Raw genomic sequence first — 20112 nt, 5'->3', positions numbered from 1 at the left:
ACATGCAACCACTTAGTTGAATCTCAGAGGCATTATGAGTAAAACAATCCAGTTTCAAAGGGTTAGACACTATATGATTCCATTTACATGACTGTATAAAAAACCCAAAACTATAGTGAGAGAAAACAGATTGTTGGTTGTCAGGCGTTAAGGATGAGGAGAGGGTGTGACTATAAGGAATAGCATGAAGACCATTTTTGGGGTGATGGGACTGTTCTGTATCTTGATTGTGGTGGTAGTTACATGTGTTTGAATTCATAGACTTATACACCATAAAAAGGTCAAGTTTATTCTATGATAATTAAAATTTTTTTAAAGTAGACTCTGGTTTCAGTGCTTTGGCTCAGAAGCAAGATAGAATACCTCTTATGGAAATAGTCCAGATACCCCAAAATGTTTAGACCAAAGTAATTAATTAAGAAAGAAATTGGAATATGGCTTTGGAAAAGGACCTTTCAGATACAGAAAGAAAATGAGGGAAAGAGCTTAGTCATATTGTGGGAGGCGGGGAGACTCTAGGATGAAAATTAGATACCAGGCCATCTTCTGTGTTGGGAACTGCAGAGGAACTTGGATGTATAATATTTTGTTTTGAGTGGTTTGCCAAGATACAGTGTATCTCCATCACCCAGACTTTCAGTAAAAGTCTGCTGGACCCCACAGACTGGGTTGATAGTACTTTGGAGAAAAAGTAGTCAGGAGAGCAGAGTGTAGCAGCAGGAGGAAAGATGTGCAGGAGAGTAAGAGTTCAGTGCTAACAGGAAATCAAGAGTTACGGTGAATGTGAGGACTTAGAATGTGTAGAATGGTAGGGCGAAGAGCTGGGTTTCCTGCAGTGTGTCTCTGTCTTGTTTTCTGCTACTAAAGAAAAGTATAATTGTAGAGTTGACGATTTGGGGAAAAGCAGAAAGGAGACATCTAAGTGGTGAAAGTTTAACCCTCTTTGTACTACAAAGTGCTTACATTTATTTTATTATAGTTTTATTAGTTAAAAACTTAGTGCCAACTTTTAATCACTAATTTTGTATATACTGTATATAGTAGTCCCTCCTTATCTGCAGGGGATGTGTTTCAAGACCCCCACTAGATACCTGAAACCTTGGATAGTACCAAAAGCTATATATACTACGCTTTTGCAATCTGATAACAGAGGCAGCTACTAAGGGACTAAAAGGCAGGGGGCATATACAGCATGGATATGCTGGACAAAGGGATGATTCATGTCCCAGGCAGAGCAGGACAGTGAGAGATTTCATCACAGGACTCAGAATGGTGTGCAGTTTAAAACTTATGAATTGCTTATTTCTGGAAAATTCCACTTAATATATTTGCACTGCACTGATTGCAGGTAACTGAAACTCTGGAAAGCAAAACCTCAGATAAGGGAGAACTACTGTCCTTTCTACCCAGCTGCTGATATTATTAACTGTAAGCCACGGTATGTGTTTCTCATATGAACAGACGATGAGGGAAAAGTTAGTTTTCCATTATCCATAAGTAGGGTATTCACTTTATAGGTTACTTTTACCAATTTAAAATCTATGTAATTCTTTTCCATGAGGAAAGACAATATAGCTTAGTTACGTATAATGGGTTTTGAAGTCAGACAGACCTGGTGTCCATCCCAGTTCCACCAATCATTAGTTGTGAGCCTTGGCCAAATTACATCCTCTTTCTGAGCTGAGGACAGCTGTGGTACCCTTGCCTCACAGGGTTGTTGCAAGGCTTAAGAATCTGCATCATCCATTTACCCCCTAGACTCATATCATCCTTCTCAGTTACCATCTTTTGGTGGTTAAATGACAAATTTACCATTAACTCAAAAAACATTAAAAAATTATGATGGGCTCAAGAGCTAAGTAGAACTAACCCTAATAATGCAAGTCCAGCTGAACTGCTGACATGATATAAGCAGCGCTCCACATTGGCCACTGTGCTGCCCTACCTACCATGACTTGTTCAGAACTGAAAACATTACTAAAGACTTTAAAATGTTGCTGTGAAAGGTTCAGAGAGAAAGTATACTTTTATCCTCAAGAAATACCAAATGCTTCTTCAGTGTGTTTAGTTATTTTAATGTGTGGGTTGAGGTTCCATCATGATCTGCAAAATATAGTGTATAGTCTTGACGGAATGAATCAGAAGAGACTGCATGTGAAAATGAATCAGAGGGCACTGCAGCCTGAATGTTCCCAAGTGGGGCAGGGGTGTATTCAGAGAGAGGAGTGAATGAGGCATTCATCAGCACACTGGGCTGACCTGGGGGTAGATTCTAGAAGAGGGATTAGAGTTCCACAGTGACGGATCTCCAGCCTGAATTAGATGAGCACAGTTTTCTGGCTAGAAGAAATAGAATAAGTTAGACTTGTGTAACCAGTGGTTTGGTTCTCCATCAACATTTGGTTGCTGAACAGTATTTCTGCCTTTGTGGCTACAGGTTTTATTGTTGTGGTGAGGGTAGCTGGATTTCCTGTTGTTCCCATTGTCCATCTTCTTTAACCTCTGCTCACTACTTACTTCCCAGCTCAGCCTTGCACCAGGCACAAAGAATAGTCCTTTACCTTGCAAAAATGTTAGAAATGCTATCAAAGGAGCCCAGGTGGGGTTGGTGAGTGATGGGACAGGAATTGGTTTGCCTAGAGATTGACGTGACTGGGAGTCAATGGTCATTGGAATCCAGATGTTCCCTTTTGAGGCTACTCAGCTGTAGTAAAGACAGGATCAAGAGAGGGATGCTGTTGAGAGATTGAGGAAAAGAAAACGGCAGACGGATCAGAGCCACAGTGTCAGGATAGTGGGGAAACTTATTAGTGTTGTGTTAGGCTATATACTAACATTCAGACAGTTAAGGTAGCAGGAAGGTTAGGTACCAAGAGACAGGCCTCAGTCATGAATAAGGCATCAGGCTAGGTCCCAGGCCTAGAGAACAGAAAAGCCTTCCAAGTCTTGGAATTGGTATGAGGTGGAAATTTGGTTAGAGTGGAGTCTGAGCCACCTGGGCTCCTTTGATAGCATTCCTTACATTTTTGCAAGGTAAAGATAGGACTATTCTTTGTGCCTGGTGCAAGGCTGAGTTGGGAAGTAAATAGTGAGCAGAAGTTAAAGAAGATGGACAATGGAAACAACAGGAATTACAGAATCTTTCTGTTTATCATGGTAATTTCTCTGGCATGAGCATATTTTCAGTTAAAAAAGTGTTATTGTTTTGAAGGAATATATTTATGCAAACTGTGTTTAGGTTAAATAACAGTTCCCTGCCTCACCTGTCCTTATCTTGAATCTCACTCCCTGTCATTTCAACTCTTTAGCTTTTTTTTTTTTTTTGCTGCTTACCTTTATGTTTCTACATAACATGCTTATAATATTATTTCTTGATTTTTTTCAATATTGGACATAATCTGGAAACTTCACACTGGCAAAGATTAGAATTCTGTTATATTCTCTACCCACCCTTTCCTCTTCTTCACCACCAGACACTTGTCCTTCCCCAAATAGTTAATCTTTTAAATAAAATTTGACAATTATTAACTATGGAAAGTATTTTTGTTCGGTTATTATGATTGCATGTACCATGATTACTTTTCTTTCTCATAAATCATTTTGTTTTTCCTGAAGTTAATGACTTTAATTTTTTTTTTTCCCACAGTAACCTCTCTATCTCTGGTAGAATTATAAAACTCATAATGCTCTAATAGCATTTTCTTTTTCACCTTGGAGACATCCCTCCACCTTTGCTTTGTAGGCATGCTACACAGCTGTCTAGAAAGGTTTCTCACCTCCTTCCTGTCTGTGTAAGATTCCTGGTTCCTAAATTCTGAGTTCTTGTTTTGGAGGCATATCTTCCAGTAGCTTTCTGAGAAAACCAGTATGGGAGGTAAAATATTTTGAGAGCTTTACATGCTCCAAAACTTCCCTTTTGCTCCCCTTGCCTCACATTTCATTCACAGTTGGTTGGGTATTGAATTCTTGCTTGAATGTTACTTTCCTTCAGAACTGTGAGGGCATCGCTCCATTGTCTTACAGTTTTTGGTGTTGCTTCTGAGAATTATGATGCCATTCTGATCCCTGTTCTATTGTATATAAACATGTTCTTTTCTAGAAACTTTTAGACTCTTTCTTGTTATTCTGAAATTTCAAGATGAAGGGTTCTACAGTAGATATTTTGTTGATCATTATTCTGGGCACTTAATAGATCCTTTCAGTGTGAAATTTTCTTGTGATTTTTTTTTTTTTGAAATATTTTTATCTTGTGATTTCTCCATTCTCTTTCTGGATATTCGACCTCTTGAAACAATCCTCTAATTTCTTATCTTTTTTCCTCTTCTGATTTTCTCTTTGCTTTTTTCTTCTATTTCCTAGAAAATTTCTTCATTTCTAACGTTCAATCCTGCTTTTGAAGGTTTTTCTTTTTTTTTTTTTTTTTTAAATTTATGGTACCACATTTTTGGTTTCCAAGATATTTCTGTTTGTTTGTTTTTTGAATAATGCTTTCCTATAGCACTCTCTTTCTAGTTCATGAGTGGAAATATCTTCTTTGATTTCTCAAAAGACTTTTAAGAAACTTTGCTCCCTGCGTGATCTGTTTTTTCAGAGTTCATTTCCTTCTGTTTATGTTGCTGTTTGCTTTTCATGTTTAAGTTTTCCTCACACATAGGGTGATCCTTGTCTGGCCTTTTACATTTAAGGGTGAGGTGCTAAAATGTGAGTGGAGCTGTGTGTGTGTGGGTGATTCTTGTTGACTGATGGGAAGCTGGACATTTCATTGAGGAACACACAAATGTCACTATCTGTGGGTCTTGTCTTTTGGGCCAGTTTTCCCAGAGAGAAACCCTTGTATTTCCTCACTGTATACATACAAGACTGAGTTCCAGAACTGAGGGGAGAAAGCTGTTTAGAATTCTGGGTGTGTTTGTGTGTGGGGGGAGAGGGTCTCATTGTTCCAGGCAGGGTTTCGCTCACTCCCGCTAGTTTTAGGGATATGTTGCATTTCCACTCAACATTTAGGCCTCTTGGATGGAACATCTCCAAATAGTACAGGCTTCTGCTTGGATAGAGAAACACCAGGCTCATGGCTGTATAGGTTCAGGGAGCATCTGGGATGTGTGTGCTACTATAGTTATGTATGTTACCCAGGGTCTCCAAATGTAAATCGATAGTTTAGAAATATGTGAAATTTATAATCTCTATAAATATTCAGATTAAGTGGTTCTTGTTAAAAAATAAAACTGCCCAGGAAGATAATCCTGTGTAATGGCAGCAGTATTCCTGTTTCTGGACTGTACATTTTCTTCCTCCAATTTGTCTCTTTCAGAACAAATTGGAGCTCTGGCAGATCAGCATATCATTCATGTGGCATGCGGCGAGTCCCACAGTCTGGCCCTCAGTGACCGAGGCCAGCTGTTTTCTTGGGGTGCGGGGAGTGATGGTCAGCTAGGACTCATGACTACTGAGGATTCTGTGGCAGTGCCCAGGTAAGAAGGTTTTCAAATGTCAGTCGTTTTAAATACTATTTCCTGCTGTTGATTTGTTAGACTCCTTGTTTTTCTTCTGTTTTCTTCATTTAATTGCTATTTCCTTTGTGCCACTCCTGTGCCTTATACTATTAAAACACTTGTCACAAAAGTTGCAATTATTTATAGAAGTGTCCGTCTCTGGTTCAAAAATGTGAGTCAGTTGGGAACTGTACTTTATTTATTCTAGTAGCCTGGTTGCTAGCTGAGCGCCTGGCAATTGATAAATGTTTGAATAAAAAAGTCATCTTTCACATTGTAGGCTTATTAGCTTTTGACTGAAAATTGCAAGTCTGAATTACTCAATTAAGTTCTTTAAAATAGAATCACAAGGCTGACCTGTTACTCTAATGATAGGCCAAATCACCTTAAGCATTACAAACAGCTAAAATACCAGATATACATAGATTCTTTAATGTAAAAGTATCAATACAGTAGGTTTTGAGTCTCTTAAAGATTTACTTAAATCTGAACCTTAGATGATTTAGCTAAGTATCTAATAGTTGCCACTAAGAGAACATCCCAAATATTGTAGTTACTTTCAGATGGACTTTTTAGTGGTGGTGTCTCAGTTTGTTGAAGGTTCTTAATGATCAAAGAGCTGCCATTTTATTTCCTTTATTTAATTCTTACTCCTTTATGCTACAAATGTTTCATATACCACTACTGTGGAACACCTTCTTTGTAATTGTTGATTTAATATCTGTTTTTACTACAAAGATGTGAGCTATTAATGGCGGGATAATTGGATGATTTATTTTAGCATCACCATTGCTAGGAGTGCCTGTCACATACATTGCTCAGCACAAATTTAATGAGTGGCCTCTCCTCCTCTGCCTAATTATTGTCCCCTTTAAAGGACAGCATATTCTTCTTCCTCTTCTTTCTTGCCCTTCTTAGATTTTTGTCTCTTTAATCAAAAGTTGTGTTAAATAAGAACATGGAGGTAAGAGTGATTTGATTCATTTCCTGATTTAGGACAGGTAGTGTCTTAGATTCATTTCTTCCAAAAATTAATTTAATTTTGTGGGGAGAGGAAGAGTGGCAGTAAGAAAAAAGAAGTGCTAGATGTTATGTTGTGTGTAATATTAGGGAAAATGTTCATAACATTAATGGCAAAAATATTTCATTTGTTGATGACCAAAACACAATTAAGGTTTTTAATGACATTTCATTTTTAAAAATGAAGTAATCTGTGCTACAGTAGTAGCTTAATATTCTTTAGTTATGTTCAAATTATGGATGACTTCTAAGACTTTGTATATAGTTTTTTATTATAAGTTAATTGAAATAAATTCATTAATTTATACCTTTGTATTGTGGAAAGTAACATAGCTTTGATGTCAAACAAGCCTTGGATTCTAATACTGGCTCTTTTACTTCTAAGGTGAATGACCTTGGGCAGGTTGTTTAACTTTTCTAAGCCTCAGTTTCCTAACTTAAAAATGGAATTACTTACTGTGTACCTTATAGAGTTGTGGGGAGGATGGAAGGAGACAAGAAGGTAAAATACAGTATGTGCTTGCACTATGTGAACCCCCTCTTCCCTACCTCAAGGGTACAATTTCTCTATTATCTATCTTTGTTCTTTTGACCTGCTTCTTTTCTACAACTGATAGTGACAAGAGTAATGGTGATGGGGAATTTGAGTGTAAACTTGATAGGAAAAAGGGTTGTTGCTATATAGCAACCTGAGAAACATTGGTCTTTTAGGCAGTAATGCATTTTTCAATTTTAGAAAATAGTGCTGTTCTATAAACTATTGATGAACACAACTTGGGTGAATATCCAGGGAATTAGTCTGAGTGAAAAAAGCCAATCCCAAAAGTTTACCTACTGTACGATTTCATTTATATAGCATTTAAAAAATAACAACATTTTCTCAATGGAGGATAGATTAGTGGCTGCCAGGGGTTAGGAACAGGGGAAGGGGAGGAGTGGTTATAAAAGTTTAATACGAGGAATTCTCATGGTGTTGGAACTGTTTGGTATCATGACTGTGGCAGAATGGATACACTTACACGATAAAACTAATACCCAGAAATGAGTACAAGTAAAACTGGAGAAATATGAATGTGATTGGTAGATTGTATTAATGTTAATATCTTCAATATCCTGGGTATAATATTATACATAATTTTGCAAAATGTTATAATTAGGGGAAACTGGACAAAGTATATAAGGGATTTCTGTATATTGTTTCTTACAATTGCACATGAATCTGCAGTTATAAGAATAAAAAAAGTTCATTTATATTTGGTACTAAACACTAGATGTGTTTGTGAACTCTATTTTAAATTTTTATATCTGAGAAAATAAAACATGAACGAAAGCATTATCTAAGTGTTGATCTAAATAATCCTCTGTCCTCTCCCCCAGAGGATATCTATCTTCAAAGATACCACTCTTCCAAGGGATATCCATCCGACCCCTTAGTTTCCATGGCACAATACACTTAGGGAAGATGAACGTGACAACTTGTCAGCTATTAAAATAGAGAGCAGGAGGTATTCCCAGGGTGCCCAACTTTCTTGGGTAGTGCCAAGCACTTTAACTGGAATTTTTCATTTAATTCTCGCCACAACTCTAAAATAGGTGCTGTTCTCTCTCTTTCGCATGAACAAGCAGGGGAGTAAGATTTGAAAAGAAATCATATGACCCTTCTCTTTACCATCCTAGGAATTTCGGGTTTTGGAGGCATGGCTCTTATTATTTTTCTTAATTGTGGTAAAATACACATAACATAAAATTTACCATCTTAACTATTTTTAAATGTGTAGCTCAATAGTGTTAAATATGTTCACGTTGTTGTATAACCAATCCCTAGAACTTTCTTTTTTCTTACCTTTTTTTTTTTTGAGACAGGGTCTCACTCTGTAGTCCAGGCTGGAGTGTGGTGGTGTGATCACAGCTCACTGCCTCGAACTCCTGGACTCAGATGATCCTCCCACCTCAGGCTTCCAAGTAGCTAGGAATGCAGGCTCATGGCACCGCACCCAGCTGCTTTTGATAGTTTCTGTAGAAACAGGGTCTTGATTTGTTGCCCAGGCTGATCTTGAATTCCTGGCTTCAAGCGATTCTTTCGCCTTGGCCTCCCAAAATGGTGAGATTACAGTGATGAGCCACTGCGCCCGGCCTCTAGAACTTTTTTATCTTGCAAAATTGATTTCTATGAATTTGACTACAATAGATACTTCATATAAGTGGAATCATACAGTTTCAGCTTTTTGTGACTGGCTCATTTCATTTAGCATAATGTCCTCTAGGTTCATCCATGTTAAAAGCATGTGTCAGACCTTCCTTCCCTTTTAAGGCTGATTAATATTCTGTTGTGTGTGTGTACCATATTGTATGTATATACCCAGAAGTGAAATTGACATTTCACTTATTTTGGATGGTGGCATTTCTGTTATTTTGAAAGCCACATAGACACCAACCATATTCTTAGGATCTTTCTTCTGTAGCTCTTTCCATTTGGCCCTGAACTGAAGAAAACAAGGTGAGAAATAATGGAGGATTGTGGCAATGGGTCTAAATGCAAAAGTGTTTTTTTGTTGTTGTTGTTTTAAACAGTAACTACCTAAGAGACAGGAGGCTGATGAAAGACCTAATAGAATTATATCATGTAAGATTATATATTTGATTTTAAAAAGAGTTTATTTTGAGGGGGTGGGACGGGGGACAGAATCTTGCTTTGTTGCTCAGGCTGGAGTGCAGTGGTGCGATCTTGGCTCACTGCAACTTCTGCCTCCCAGGTTTAAGCAATTTTCCTGCCTCAGCCTACCGAGTAGCTGGGATTACAGGCATGTGCCACAATGCCTGGCTATTTTTTTTGGTATTTTTAGTAGAGATGGGGTTTCACCATGTTGGCCAGGATGGTCTCAAACTCCTGACCTCAGGTGTTCGTCTCGGCCTCCCAAAGTGCTGAGATTACAGGTGTGAGCCACTGTGCCCAGCCTTAAAAAGACTTTTAGGCAAGATGATGTTATTTATTATTGATATTTTATTTAGTTGGGAATATTTCTGATAATTGTGTTTGTGTGTGAATATCTATCTGAAAAAGAAAGCCTTTTCTGTTTTAGGTTAATACAAAAGCTGAACCAGCAAACAATATTACAAGTTTCCTGTGGCAACTGGCATTGCTTGGCTCTTGCGGCTGGTAAAGTAACATTAAACATACGCTAATGCTATGTTAATTTTGAAAACTTTCTCTTTGTCTTTTTGTGTGATATTATCTAACTCAAAACTTTGAATTAACTGGTTAGGGTCTATGCATTGCTGTTGGACAGTGACAGTTCTCAGATGGGCTTTGCATAGCTCATCCTTTTCTCAGGGTGTGGATGATGAAGTAGGTGGTCATCACTGCTGCTCCAACTTTCACAGGGGAAGATGAGCAGGGGGCAGGACCATACCTAGGTGTTCTGAGCATGGAGAAGATTGATTTTTCTTAGCGACAGCCAACTCTCAAGCTACATTCCACTATCAAGCTCCCAAATAAATGAAAAAGGAGTTGGAGAAACCTAAATAAATCTGCACTTCTGTGTCCTGCTTGATTATCTGCAGAGCAGACCAAGTGGTCATAGCTGGACCTCCTGAAGTCTTGGGTCTCATAGTCTTAGTATGGTCAGAACTAGTTGATCTTGCTTAAGTCTGGTAATTGGCCTGTTTGAAATTGAATTTACTTATACATTTAATATTTTCTGTGTATAAATTTTAATAGCCTTTGAAGGGCAGTAAGTCTCAGCTTACCTCTCTGTTATCACTTGGGAGTTTGGGTTTTGGCAGTCTGACAGCATGAAGTGTCTCTGTTCTTTGCTCTCGGGTGGGTTTGGTGTTGGGGGGCAACTGGCAAATGACCCTAATAACTTGATTATTTTTGTGTGTGGAGCTTGTATCATTTTATGGTAATACCAGTTATCCTGTTATTTCAGATGGCCAGTTCTTCACCTGGGGAAAGAACAGCCATGGGCAGCTTGGCTTAGGGAAGGAGTTTCCCTCTCAAGCCAGCCCGCAGAGGGTGAGGTCCCTGGAGGGGATCCCACTGGCTCAGGTGGCTGCCGGAGGGGCTCACAGCTTTGCCCTGTCTCTCTCAGGAGCTGTTTTTGGCTGGGGGATGAATAATGCAGGGCAGCTGGGGCTCAGTGATGAAAAAGGTAGGTAAACCCTTCATATGTATGTATTTAGTTTAAAAGCACATTCATTTAACACATGCTTCTTGAGGATCTACTATGTGCTAGCCCCATGTGAGATACTAAGGGAGCAACAGTGAACAGAATAGAGAACATCCTTGTCTTAGTAGAGACTGTATTCTAGTGAGTGGAGGTGCAACAAAACCAGTAAATACACAGGGTTTGAGAGTGCAGCTTCCTGCTTTACATAAGGTGGTTACGAAGGGCCCCTCTGATAAGAAAATGTTTGAGCAGAACCTGTAGGAAATCAGGTGGGAAATGGGACATGTAGATGTCTGGGTGAAAAACATTTCTGTCAGAGGGAACTGTGTGTGCAAAGGGGCTCATGTGGGAAGAGATGTAGTTGGAGAGAAGGGGAAGAGTAGCACAGCTGCAGGTCAGAGAGGTCGTGTAGACCCAGTTATGCAGGGCCCTGAGGGGCAGGGTGAGGATTTAGCTGGTTTTCTCAGTGAGAGGGGAAGACCCTGAGGGTTTGGAGGAGAGGTGTGATCCACTTTGGCTTTGGCTGTAGTGGGTCAAGGGGGAAGCTGGAAGACCAGCGTGGAGGTTGTGGGAGTAAAGTCAGATTTTAAATGTATTTTGAAGAGGAGGCCAGTTGGTTTTGTTCACTGCTGGACGTGTGGTTTGAAATAAAGAAACAGCTGGAGGGGCAAAATGACTGTTTCTGAAATGGGGAAAACTATGTGTGTGTGGTAAAGTGAGCTGGAGAGTGGGCAGGGTTGGAGAGTGTAGGGAAACTATGAGGTAGGTTTTTGGTAAATTAAAACTGAGAAGTCTGTTGGGTATCCAAGTACAGATGCAGGCAGGAAACAAATGTGTCAGGAATCCAGGAATCCAAAATTCATGCCAAGATAGTTGTGCGTATTTCATCTCAAGGTCAAATGGTAGTGATATTCTGATATTTAATTTATTCTAGATCGAGAGTCTCCATGCCATGTAAAACTCTTACGCACACAAAAAGTTGTCTATATTAGTTGTGGAGAAGAACACACAGCAGTTCTCACAAAGGTAAGGAGCTCAGAGTATTCTTTGGTGCTGGGGATAAGATGAGTGATTAGAATTGCTTGATTATTTTAGTGTAGTGATGGTGTGTGATTATAGTATTGTGGCTTGAACTCGAATGCTCTCTTTTATGTTTGTTGTCTTCCAAAGGAATAGAAAAAGACTACTTTTTTATATGTCTCTGTTATCCTCTTTGGTAATCTTGTAGAGTGTCTTAGTAACATTTAAGAATAGTTCAATATAAATAACTTTAAAATATAGGACAGTAGATACATGTGTGTATATATATCCTATGTTCCTTTAAAACAAGTTATTTAAATATATAAAAAAGAAACAGCAATTTAATGTTTTAAAATAATCGTGTTTCTTTTGCTTCTAAATATATTCTAGAGAGAATGAAAATGTATTTTTATACTGAGCAAATATTATTGTAGGTTCACTTTCATAAAATGCCTTAACATTTATTTAAATTATTTAAATACAGCTGTTAAAAAAAAAACAGCTTACTTACCAAGGAATTTGTAGGAGCACTTAATTTCTTATATGTGAATGATATGTAAAATCATCTCATTTATCCTAGCTCCTTGTTTCTCCTTTTTTAAAATTTTGCTTCCTAACTATCACAAGAACAGAAAACCAAACACCGCATGTTCTCACTCATAGGTGGGAACTGAACAATGAGATCACTTGGACTTGGGAAGGGGAACATCACACACCGGGGCCTATCATGGGGAGGGGGGAGGGGGGAGGGATTGCATTGGGAGTTATACCTGATGTAAATGACGAGTTGATGGGTGCTGACGAGTTGATGGGTGCAGCACAGCAACATGGCACAAGTATACATATGTAACAAACCTGCACGTTATGCGCATGTGCCCTAGAACTTAAAGTATAATAATAATAAAAAATAAATTAAAAAAAATTCAGAAATAATATAAATAAATAAATAAATTTTGCTTCCTAACATATCATTGTACTTTTAAACAATTTTTAAAATTTACAGAAGGCACATATTCCTTTGAGCAGTGCTATCTTTGTTCCATAAAGATGCAGTCTGAAATTCCCTTTTTATTATTTTTCTATTTAATGAACATCCTTACAAAGTGATTTTGGTGAAGTGTCAAGTGAATGTAGTGCTCTTGTGCACATTGTTGTGATAGGCATTTTGTATATAGGTTTTAGAGGTGTACCCTTAAGGATACAGTGAAGTCATATGGTGTTTGTTCTTTGTTAGAGTGGAGGTGTGTTTACTTTTGGCGCTGGTTCCTGTGGGCAACTTGGACATGACTCCATGAATGATGAGGTTAATCCTAGAAGAGTTCTAGAACTGATGGGTAGTGAAGTAACTCAGATTGCTTGTGGCAGGTGAGTGCTCCTCAAAGCTTCCTTGTATTCACTTGGACCCAGAAATGGGTCTTACCTTGTAGTGATGAAGAATGTGATTATACCTAGTGACTGTCATTTTAAGAGATCTTAACTGCATGCATGCCTGTGGTGAAATGTGGAGAAAGACCTTGGTAGAGTGTGGCAAGGAAGGGTTTTAGATAAACAGAGCAACATGGAGACATTAGGCTTCTTTTGGGATAAAGAGTAGCAGGATGTGGGGAAGGGATAAAGAAAGGAAAATAAGAGAGTCCCAAAGAACTTCTTGGAAATTTTTGCCTGAGTCTACCCTGCTTCTCTCCGTTCATCTCAGAGGCCACATGCAGCAGATCATTCAGCTCTTTGCTGACTTGCCGCCCTCCTCATGATCTAGAGTATTAGAGAAGGATAGTAGTATGGAGAGCAACCGCTGCAAGAAGAATCACGTGTTAACATGGGGAAGGCTCTATAGGAGCACCCTGTGCTGTGCACATGTGGAAGTTAAAAGTCAGAGTCAGAGTGTACATCCACATTAGTAGAAACTATGCTGATGAGTTAAATTATTTTTTCACAGACAACATACCCTAGCCTTCGTGCCTTCTTCCGGACTCATCTATGCATTTGGTTGTGGAGCAAGAGGTCAATTAGGAACTGGGCACACTTGTAATGTCAAGTGCCCATCTCCTGTCAAGGGTTACTGGGCCGCCCACAGTGGCCAGCTTTCAGCCCGAGCTGGTAAGAATGATCGTCTCTGGAATTTAATGGTATTTTAAGTGATGAAAGCAGTTGTTTACAGAATATGTATCTGTTACTTACTTTGAGGTCTTTTGGAGGGAATGAAGATAAGGTATTTTTAAACATCAATTAATAATTTCAATACTTACTATGCATGAAACTTTATAGTTGAGATCGTAGAGAATAAATAAGGCAGGAAATACTGTTGTGTTAGGCCGTTCTTGCATTGCTATAAAGAGCACCTGAGACTGGGTGATTTATGAAGAAAAGAGTTTTAATTGGCTCACGGTTCTGCAGGCTCTACAGGGAGCATGATACAGGCATCTGCTTGGCTTCTGGGGAGTCCTCAGGAATCTTTCAATCATGGCAGAAGGCGAAGAAAGAGCAGACACTTCACATGACAGAAGCAGGAGCAAGAGAAAGAGTGGAGGGGAGGTGCCATACATTTTACACCACCAGATCTCATGTGAACTCAGAGCAAGAGCTCACTTCTCAGCAAGGGGAGGGCTCAAGCCATTCATGAGGGATCCGATCGCATGATCTAAACACATCCCACCATGCCCCACCTCCAACATTGGGGATTACTGCAATTCAACATGAGTTTTGACCAGAACATACATTCAAACTCTACCAGTTACTTTGTTTTCACAGACCTTGGTGGTGGTGTGTACATTTTATTGTTGTTGCTAATAATGATAGTTTGCATTTACTGAATGCTTAATGATGTTTCATTACTATCCAAAGCACTCAAAATAGCCTAAGAACTAGTTAGTGGTTGTTATCCCCATGTTAGAGATAAGGAACGAAGTCTTAAGGAGGTCAAGTAATTTGCCCAAGATCACATAGATTCTGGAGGCAGGATTTAAACCTAGGTCATTCTAAATCCTGTGTACTATGTTACCTCTACTTTGCTATTTGTGTTTTGGTACATAACACGATGTGATTTCTTTTTATGCCATTTTTTTTTCTTCCCTTAAAAAATAATTAAACAACAGTCTTGATTTCACTGGAAATCAAAGTAAGGCAGTCATTAATATTGAATGACTGCTTCACCTTGAAATAATAAATCTGAGGCTGAAATGGAGCTAGAGAATCATTAAAAGGAAGTGTAATTTAGTAATTAATTTTGATTTTGAAGTCGATAAAGTGACACACTTATGGCTTGATCAGGAATTTGTTTGAAACAGTAACCATCATAAATTTTAGTACTGGATTATAAGAAACTCAAGGACACAGACAAACTCCTTTCCTTTTTGTAAACCTAGCATATAGCACAGGACCTGGCATGAACTTGTCACTCAGTAGACGTTTTTGGAATGAATATATGAGCATCTGAAATGTAGTGCAGCTTAAAATATAAATAAACAAGATTTTGTTTGGATGATGTTCCCAAAAGCAAAAGACTGGCTTTGTGTCCTCTTCTCTGTTGTAAATTCTTTTCTCCAAGACATTGTACTCACACGTGGAATACATTTATTTAGGAAGTTTACCAACTCAGGTATTTTTTGGTTATTTTGAAACTGCAAATTTTTGAAGTTGAATTATAACCTGACTTCCATGGTCCTAAATTTGTGCTTGGATGTTTGCCAAAATGATTTTATAACATAAGCAGGTAAATGTCAGTTATGTAAATGACATGGTTTTAGGAACCCTCTTGGTAATGTGGGAGCACAGAGGAAGGCATAGAGGAGTATTGTGGTTAGAGGAAGTTTGAGCTGTGCCTCGAAGGATGATTTAGAGTTAGCCAGGTATAGAGGACTGTGAGGGAGTTGGTGTGAGCACCACCAAGGTGCAGCTCCAGAAGCACATTCAGGTTATGCTCCTGGTGGGCACATTCATGGAGAATCCCGTGTGCCAGGGACAGCAGAGGGAGGAGGCACCAAGATGTGAAATAGTGTGGTGTATTAGAAATAAAGGCAACGTGGTAGTAGGAGACTGTCGCCATGGACACAGTGTAATGGGAGGTGAAGCAGGGAGCAGGAAATGGAGGTCCTTCCACGGCAAGATTCATCCTGAAGGGGCGTGGGTCCACCACACTCACATGTTAAATTATTTGTTACCGTAAAGAATAGTGCCCATTTCAGATTTCAGGTCAGTGGCATGCCAGAGTTAGAATGAAAAAGAGAAACGAGGTCAGGATTCGCTGGCAGTTGGGGAGGGGCAGAAGAAGAGTTAGAGTGGAGGATACCATTTTATATATTTATTTTTAATTGAAGTAGAAACAGTCCTAGGCAGTGAGCCAGGGGAGAAGATTTCTTACTTCTGTGACACAATTAAAATGGATAGGTACCCACTCTGAAGCGTATTCTGCAACAGTAGAAAAGGGGATCGAGGAGAAACTTCAATTATTGAAAAATATGCTTTCGGAATTTTTTTTGACAGATCGCTTTAAATATCATATCGTTAAGCAGATCTTCTCTGGAGGAGACCAAACTTTTGTACTTTGCTCCAAATATGAGGTAAAATTTTTCTTGTGACTCTTATTTCCAGGGAGGAATAATGGTGAACCAATATTTGTTTTAACAAGTAATTGCAACATAAAGAGCAATGTTACTCTTTGTTTCTACCAATCTTATGTTATTTCTAAAATAAACAAACTAAATCTGGAAGAAGTTGTCTCCATTTGGCTCCCTTGAAGTGCCAACAGTTCTCCTGGTACTATGGAGTTCTAATTTATAATTTGAAATTATTTATTCATATTTGTACTTGTTCCAGAAACACTGTAAAGGATGCCTAGGGAGTTTGTACTTACTTTGGCATTATTTGATTTTCCATTTCTTTTCTTCCCGGTTAAGTGGCAACAAATGCTAGGTATTTGAGAACTTGGTGGGTTTCTTTGTTTGATGTGATTGAGTGTGTGTGTGTGTGTGTGTGTGTGTGTGTGTGTGTATATATATATATATGTATATGTAAGAGATACCACAATTTTCAGATGTATTTTGTTATTTATAATCTGCTCATGACGTGACACCAAAATTTCCCTCCTATTGTCTCCCGCATCACTGTAGTGGATAAAGACAGTGTGACATTGTCTTTCTGCTTGAAGGTAGAGTGTGGATCCAGGACTCTGTGACAGGGTTCGAATTCCTTCCACTCTTCCTTGCTGGGGGAATTCAGTCTGAAAACAGCTGCACAGATTTGTTGTCAGTGCTGCACTCCTTCCCCTGTGTTTTCTTTCCTGTCTTCTCTTTTCCTTCCCCACCCTTCCTGCTTTTATTCAGCAAGCATTTCAACAGGACCAGCTCTGAGTGGTGCATGGATGCTTATGCTCTCCTGGAGGAGCAAGGAAGGGGCTGTTAGTGATGATAAAGGAGTCAGAATTGACCAGGAAGAAAATGAACAACTATGGAAACCAGGGGCTCTTTCAGTCTTGGAAACTTTCTCTATTAGTTTGATACTTAGCTATCTTTAAGTACACAAAGTTTTTGCCTTGTAGTCACTCTGGTTCTATGATTCTGTTGGAAAAGGTCCTGGTGGACCCTGAGGCTGTAGGCTGGACAGCTAAAGCTGATGATGAGCTATTTTCCAGGTCAGGTGCCTGAAGAAGGTGGCTTAGTGCTGCCATCTGGCGTGGTTTGGAACTGCTGCCTTAGCAGCAGTTTATTTTAGACCCAGCCTCAGAGTGTGTGTTAGAGAGAAATCCTGAGGAAAGCTGAGGTTATTCTTTGTTTCAAGATGTCAATATAACAAAATACAAAAGGCACTGACTTTGTGGAAGATAATCAGTTTTTGTCAATAGGTAGTAGAGTTTTAAGTATTTATTTCCCCTAGTAACTGACTTGAGTAATAGTATCCAACTTTAGTTTTCCTGTGAAATTTAACATGAAACTTAGTTTTCTTTTATAAATACAGTATCTGATATATGTAACTGATTTTTATTATTGTAATTAACACTGTTGGGCCTGGAAAACAACACGCTGATGAGAAGGAAGTGAAGTAGCATACTATTAGAGAGACAGGACAGGTTCAAGTTTAAACAACTGGAAAGAGGGAGAGGTACCCATAGCATAAGATCACAAAAAAAAAAAAAAAAGGAAAGTAAACATTACTTAAGAAGATGTTACTCTTAAAAAGCTGGACAGAGAATGACTTTGACAAGTTGAGAGAAACTGAAACCTATACACATTTACTTAAACTATTAACCAGAGATGATTATTTAGATACAGAGGCCAATCAAATCATATATTTACCCTGTTACCATATCACTTAAAGAACCAAGAAAAAGCACCTGTATAGTTACAGCCTCTATGTTTTTTGTTGTTTTGTTTTGTTTTTGAGACAGAGTCTCACTCTGTCACCCAGGCTGGGGTGCAATGCCATCATCCTGGCTCACTGCAACCTCCGCCTCCTGGGTTCAAGCGATTCTCCTGCCTCAGCCTCCCGAGTAGCTGGGATTACAGGCGTCCACCACCACGCCTGGGTAATTTTTTTGTATTTTCAGTAGAGACGGGTTTTACTATGTTGGCCAGGCTGGTTTTGAACTCCTGACCTCAAGTGATCTGCCCTTCTCAGCCTCCTAAAGTGCTAGGATTACAGGCGTGATCCACCACGCCCGGCCACAGCCTCTATTTTTATAAAAGGCTGACTCATTCATTACTGCCAGGCCTTAGGTGAAAGAAGGGAGGGAAGGAGTTATAGTCAGATACCCCTTTGCTGCATTGATTCTAGGTCTTGGGAATTTAGTGAATGTAAACCATAGCATCTCCTTTTCCTTTCATTTTGTTCCCTGGATAGAGTTGAAGAGGGAATGTGGTTGGGATTGTTACAATTGTGTGTGTGTGTGTGTGTGTGTGTGTGTGTGTGTGTCTATCTCATAATCTTTTTCCTGGAACAGTGATTCTTAACCTTGGCTGCCTACTGGAATCACCTGGGAGCTCTACAAAATACTGATGCCTCTAGAGATTCTGATTTAATTGGTCTGGAGTATGACTTGGTCATCAGGATTATCGAACATTCCCATGGTGATCCAAAGTCCAGCCAAAGTTGAGAAACACTGACCTAAGAGCAATTTTTCCTTTTTTGCCTGTATGTATTAAAGACAGGAAGAATGATATTTTTTCTTGGTTCTTTAAGTGATTCTGAACTTGTGCTTCACCCAAGGCATCTCTGGTTTATTGGACATATGATGAGGATTGAGAAACTAGTTCCAAGTCTGTATTTTTTTGTAGGTTTGTGTTAGAATTGATGTTCAGCTGCCCCTTTGAATGGAGGAAATAAATAAAATTTACACAACAACAGTGGTTTTAAAATGAGGTAGAAAGACAATCTGTGTGTGTACTCCAGCATCTGCTTTGGATTATGACTTCCTTGTATGTACTTCAAGATGATTTTTGTTCTCTCCATAGATATCTGTGGACATTTTAGTAGAATAGTTATCAATAACCAGATGATCACAAACTTTGTCAGGCATCTGTTTTATTACATGCTCTACTCCTTCCTCCCATAATGATACCTTAACTTGAAGCTATGGGAAAGTAACCAAGAAAATTTACTTTGAAAGTTTTGTTTTTATGTGTAGGTACAAAGGAGAAAAAAATGATCTCATGAGCTGATGAATGAGTGCTTTAATATTACCTTTTTCCTCTTAACTGGAGACAAGGAGTATAAAGCACCATCAACTTTTTCTTAGTTCTCGATCAAGAACAAGGTTTGGGGAAAATAAGTTGAAAACAAGCAATTTTAGAAAAGGAAAGTGCTTATTTTTTTTTTCTTTAATCTCACTGAATAAAAGATGCACAGTGTTGGGCAGCATTTGGAATTTTCAAGGACATACATTATTGACATCTTTTTCTGCCATTTTTCTTATAATAGCTATATACTTGAAGCAAGAAATTAAGAGTCATTGTTTTTATAGGTTATTTGTCATATAGATTATAACTGAACTCTGACTCTTTTGTAATACATTTTGTTGAAGTTTGGAGGACATTTATGGCAGGTGACTAATACCTTAAAAACCTGCTGTTACAGTGATTCAAAGCAAAGGGGAAAGAGGGCTGGGAAAGTTGTACTGAGTTGGTTTCTCCGGAAAACAGACTCGAGACTCAAAGGTTTTTGGGAGAGTGCCCTCTAGAAGAACATCTACTGAGGGATGAAGGAGGCGGGATTGGGCAGAGGGAGGGGCTGAAATGCAGATCAGTTGTAACAGGGGCCTCAGCCAGTCCCATGAGGAGCACTGAAGTTGTGAGGTCCTTCAGCCAGTCCTGAGTTGAGGCAAGGGGACTGGACTTTTTTCTTTTTTCTTTTTTTTTTTTTTGAGGCGGAGTCTTGCTCTGTGCCCCAGGCTGGAGTGCAGTAGCGCGATCTCGGCTCACTGC

At 38.9% G+C, this 20112-nt stretch overlaps 1 protein-coding gene across 1 annotated transcript in view; it reads left to right on the top strand.

Annotated features, from left to right (window-relative positions):
* HERC3 (HECT and RLD domain containing E3 ubiquitin protein ligase 3) overlaps positions 1-20112 on the top strand; it is a 219816-nt gene that overhangs the window by 138229 nt on the left and 61475 nt on the right. Inside the window, exons 5-11 of the mRNA XM_011990724.1 lie at positions 5312-5471; positions 9593-9669; positions 10442-10663; positions 11616-11707; positions 12936-13066; positions 13638-13798; positions 16181-16257. Of these exons, the coding sequence (XP_011846114.1) occupies positions 5312-5471; positions 9593-9669; positions 10442-10663; positions 11616-11707; positions 12936-13066; positions 13638-13798; positions 16181-16257 (920 nt within the window). The remainder of the gene's footprint in view (positions 1-5311; positions 5472-9592; positions 9670-10441; positions 10664-11615; positions 11708-12935; positions 13067-13637; positions 13799-16180; positions 16258-20112) is intronic.

This window comes from Mandrillus leucophaeus, unplaced genomic scaffold (genome assembly GCF_000951045.1).
Source record: "Mandrillus leucophaeus isolate KB7577 unplaced genomic scaffold, Mleu.le_1.0 Scaffold381, whole genome shotgun sequence".
Taxonomy (NCBI): Eukaryota; Metazoa; Chordata; class Mammalia; order Primates; family Cercopithecidae; genus Mandrillus; species Mandrillus leucophaeus.
Note: the sequence above shows the minus strand (reverse complement) of the source record. Positions and strands in the feature narration are given on the sequence as shown.